Source organism: Silene latifolia, chromosome 11, assembly GCF_048544455.1.
Source record: "Silene latifolia isolate original U9 population chromosome 11, ASM4854445v1, whole genome shotgun sequence".
Taxonomy (NCBI): Eukaryota; Viridiplantae; Streptophyta; class Magnoliopsida; order Caryophyllales; family Caryophyllaceae; genus Silene; species Silene latifolia.
The window spans coordinates 59,138,379-59,143,069 of record NC_133536.1 but is presented as its reverse complement, the minus strand read 5'-3'; the positions used below and the strand labels follow the sequence as shown (position 1 = coordinate 59,143,069).

At 37.6% G+C, this 4,691-nt stretch overlaps 1 protein-coding gene across 2 annotated transcripts; it reads right to left on the bottom strand.

The window, feature by feature from the left end:
- Positions 1–2,125: 2,125 nt before the first annotated feature.
- On the bottom strand, positions 2,126–3,928 carry LOC141614879 (uncharacterized). Of its 2 annotated transcripts, none has more exons than XM_074433578.1 (2): positions 2,513–3,928; positions 2,126–2,371 (listed from the first exon to the last, which is right to left on the bottom strand). In XM_074433578.1, the coding sequence occupies exon 1, from the start codon at positions 3,623–3,625 to the stop codon at positions 2,516–2,518; it is 1,110 nt and encodes a 369-aa protein (XP_074289679.1). In that variant the 5' UTR covers positions 3,626–3,928; the 3' UTR covers positions 2,126–2,371; positions 2,513–2,515. The 2 variants fall into 2 exon arrangements, with proteins under 2 accessions (XP_074289679.1, XP_074289678.1); XM_074433577.1 differs by having other exon boundaries at positions 2,126–2,378; positions 2,513–3,927.
- Positions 3,929–4,691: the final 763 nt, after the last annotated feature.

Genomic DNA, 4,691 nt, shown 5'->3' with positions numbered 1-4,691 from the left:
GTGTTATTTAAACCATTACTAGTGTAGATCCTGCGTAAATGCGCGGCTTTTTAGATAATAGTGTAGAAAGACATTAAATATTATATCCTGGCAGCATGCTTAAGCGGTATAATAAGAGAGAATATTTGATAGTTTCACACCAAATAGATTGACGTTTTAAGTGAACCTAATTATATAAAGGGTGCTGATTTTCGCAGTACGCATTTTACTCATTACAGTACACTATTGACAATTATACCCTCACATTTCTCTTCTCCATTTCCTCTCTCTAACCTCTCTCTAAAGTAATTCTCTCTAAAATTTCACAGATCAATTAATAAATGTACTATATTGAATTAAAAAATGAAACACACAACTAACCTACTGTACTACATACTACTATGGTGGAGGAAAAAATGAAAAATAACCCAATCACACGTAATGGCTGATTGGCTGCTACTGCTACACTATTAACCACCCAAAACACCATCACTGGCGGGTACCTGGGACGGCTACCCGACAACCTTCGTCGGCCTATTGAACCAACACCACCACCGTCGAACAACCCCTCCCAAGCATATCACAACCACGCATATCCCTTTGCACGTATCCCTCCGACGCATATCCCTTTCTACAGTCGCCGGCTCGGACGGTCACTCACACATCGCCGGCGAACACCGTCGGACCACCAACATTAACCACCACCGGCGACATCCAAGTACGTTAATATCCCCACCATACCACACTAATTAGCCTTTAATTAATTTTAACATAAACCCTAATTTAAAAAGAACAAAATTATAACGTATATAGTAGTAGATTTGATTATTAATAACGGATTTATGAATTAAATATTTGCGCTACACTCGAATAATCATTCATAATTGACGATTTTGAAGAAGATTGAAGGAGGTTAAGGTTTCGACCGTAGAGAAAGATAGAGAATTAGATTTGATGTTTTTTAGTCAAGGGTAAACAAATGGAAAGTTTGGTGCAAAAATTACTGTAATGAGTAAAAATCGTACTGCGAAAATAAATTACGTAAATTACTTCATAATTAAAAATTACATATTATTATCCGATTACATTTACCAAAAAAAAAAACTTTAATTAATGATTTAATTATACAATAAAATTAGAGAATTTGCAAAAAGAGATAGCCAACTTGTAGTACCTTTGTATCAAAAGACAGGAAAATAGAATAAATGAAAAGAAATTGTGCAGCATATTTTGTCTCATACGTATTATCAATGCAATCCCACATATATAACAAAATCAAAATCAAAATATCCCATTAATATGTGTTTACAAATTAAAAATTATTAGTAGTATCTCATATTTATGGTATAGAATTAATATGATATAATTATGATATAATGTGAGGAATTGAGATCAATCATAGAGCAAGAGTGGGGACCAATCATAGAGCATTTCACTTGAGCGGGAAAATTTTGAAGATCTCTTATTCTTGTAGTAGTAGGGGAATTATTAAGCTAATTCATTATCGGGTCATTTATATCGGGTCGTGTCGTGTCGGGTTCCTCGGGTCGGGTCAGTTTTTGCCAGCTCTAGGAGTCTAGACTCATGATATAATAACACATGGTTTCACAATAATACATGTGCCAAACCATTTTAGATAGCCAATGTAAGGAGTAAGGACAGATTACGCCGGAATTGTGCAATATGAAACTCATTATAGAAATCCAATACTGCGAAATGCTACTTACAGAGTTACAGCAAATAGACAGTACTCGTATACGCTCCTGAGTTTTTCATTCCTCTGCTTTGTATCCCTACTTTTTCAAGTTTTATGATGCAGCCCTAAGTTTTACACTTGGCCTCAATGGCGAGCTTACTCTTTGTCCATTTTCGGATATAGACACGAAATGCCACATTTTGGAAACAGAATGAGAAAGCACAACCTTCTACTGAGACTATCCGAGTACCAACTAATGCTCTTCTGATACGCTATTATCTGAGTTTTGCCAACACCCTAATCCCGCAGGACTATCTGATTAGACATTGGTTTGACCTTATGGCAAAGGTTGTATCGCTTGGCAAGACCGGCAAGACAAGCTTCACCTAATGAGGTAAAGTGGCGAAACAAATACATGCTGCTCAACTAATATTGACCCCTTTTCCTCTATTTTTCGGAAATTCATGTTTCTACTCTATAAAAGGACTATTATCAAGAGAGGAGATCCAATAACGGAACAGAAAGAAAAGGGAAACAACAAAATATTAGTCTAAAGCTACAAAGTAAACAAGATAAACAAATTAGTTATTTTTTAAACATCGATCATTCTGAGGACATTTAAACTTCCCAAACTGCTACACTTATAATACAAAGTCACCGATAGATGTCACTCTTCGGAATGATCAGCACCTCACCCTGCAGGCTGAAATGGTTAAGTAGGCACGGATTAATCTACATCATTAATTACCTCAGTTTAATACATACATATGTACTAAAAATTAAAAACAATGTGTCATAGGTAGTCCGTATATGATAATAGAGGAAGCAGAAGAGTACCTGTTACACGGGTAAGAACACCTGCACTCTGGAAGTGGCAAGAAGCTCATATGTGCAGGAAGTAAGAGGACAAAGTTTTATTGTTTCACCACTTGGCACCACTTTGAACTTGTTAAAATAAATAGTGGTCTGAGCAGGCTGATTATCAGTAGCATATATAGGTGACCAAGCAGCCAAGCACAAAATCCCGTCGCCCAACAATAACAACGCATCAAATTGCATTCTTATGTTATTAAAATCAAGATTGTCGTCAAAGCATGAAACCCAATGGACTTCCAACCATGTTCTAGTGGCGATATCAAAAGCACGAACAACAGAATCAAATTTACGGCTATGAAAGTAGATGACACCATCAAAAACAACAGCAATGTGAGTCCAATCTTGGAAATCGCAGGCAATACATTCCCATATCCCAGTACCATCAACATCCGTAGGATGGAGGCCCGGAGGAAAGAATGCAAACAGGGATGGGAACGGAAGCTGACCATCAGACAGGTGCACAAGAAACCGCTTATTGGAAGGGTCAGGGAGTGCATGATTAGACACAGTGCAACCGACAAGTTCATGAGGCTGAGAGTAAAGGGAGTTCCAATTGCCATCAACGGGATCGAGAACCTCAGGGTTAAGATATAAGGTTCCAAAAGTGTATATCTTTCCCAAAAGACTAGTGCACTTAGGTAAACAGGCCTTGTCACTGGGAACTGGAGTAGGGCACCAGCCGGTACGTAGAGATTGGTCCAAATCAAGACGAGAAGCTCCCAATAAGATCTGTTGGTGGGTTTTAGGGCACTGGGATTGCAGTTGTTTGAAATCAGAAGAATCGACCACAAAAGAAGAGCGATAGCCGAAAATATAGACGAAATTATCGAAAGCCACCATAGAATCCGTTACCACAAACTGAACAAGTGAAGGAAAACAGTTACGATGAATTTTGTTGTTGTTTAGATCCACCATGTGAAATTCTGCACGTTGATAACGCCTTCCTCCTTCAATAGTTAAACCATTGCCTACTTCGTCTTCTAATTTGTCATTATTTGAGCAAACTAGTATCCATTTTTCGTCTCCTTTAGAATGTTCACCTCTCCAGCAACTGCTAACACTATTCTCCGTCATCGCTCCTTCCAAGACAGATGAATGAAGACGCTAATTTTATATAGGAGCACTGGGTTTAGGGTTTTGGCCCGAGTTGATACCTCAAATTGAGAGACCGTCTCTAAAGAAATCTACTGGGTTTAGTGTTACGGCCAAATATAAACTGTTATACAACCTCCAATCCAATTCAAACTACCCATTTAACTTTGACTTTTTATGGTCTACGAGACAACATTTTAACCACGTTTTTCTCAGGGGTGGCCCGTGGGTTGTGCGTTTCGGTTCTTAGAACCGAGGCCCAAGGGAGTGGAGGGCCTCATATTTTAGATTTTTGAGATTGTAAATGTCTAATGAAAGTAGAGTGGTGTAGTGGTATTTGTAATGTTTGAACACCCCACCCTGATAGTTGCTGCTCGTTCAAATCTTAAGACTTGTGCCTTTATCATTTTATGTGTAAAATCAGTGATTTTTTTTAGCTTGGCTTATCAATTATCATGCGCTAAAATATCATAATCGAGCAGATGGATTTGATAAAAATTACTTTCACTAATAGCACAGTAATTTTTTTTTTTTGATGACGAGGGGGTTGAATCCCCCCGGGCCCATGCATTCCCACACCACCACATGGACTATGTAAGCCACCTCTTTCGGGGGCTGCAGTGGCCAAGTGATCATCGCCCCAGCTGATAGTCGAACTCGGGACCTCTCAACTCCTGCATTTCTGCAAGCTTCAAGGTTTAACCCTGCTACCACTGGACTAACACCACTTGGTTAATAGCACATGATAATTGATAAGCCAAGCTAAAAAAAACGTTTAATACTAACTATTAATACTCCAGTATTTACTACACTTTAATTATTAAAAACGTTTAGACTTACGCCTTTATTATAAGTACTTTTCTTAAATGAACGTTATAATGAGGACATATATAACAAATATTTAGTTAAAAAAGTTTAAAATAATATAGACGATAAAAATGACTCTATGTAATAATATGTTAAATTTGCAAAAAAAAAAAAAAAAATTACTAACATATTATTTAGGGCCTCTAACTAAAGTTTAGAACAGGGCCACCAAATATCATGG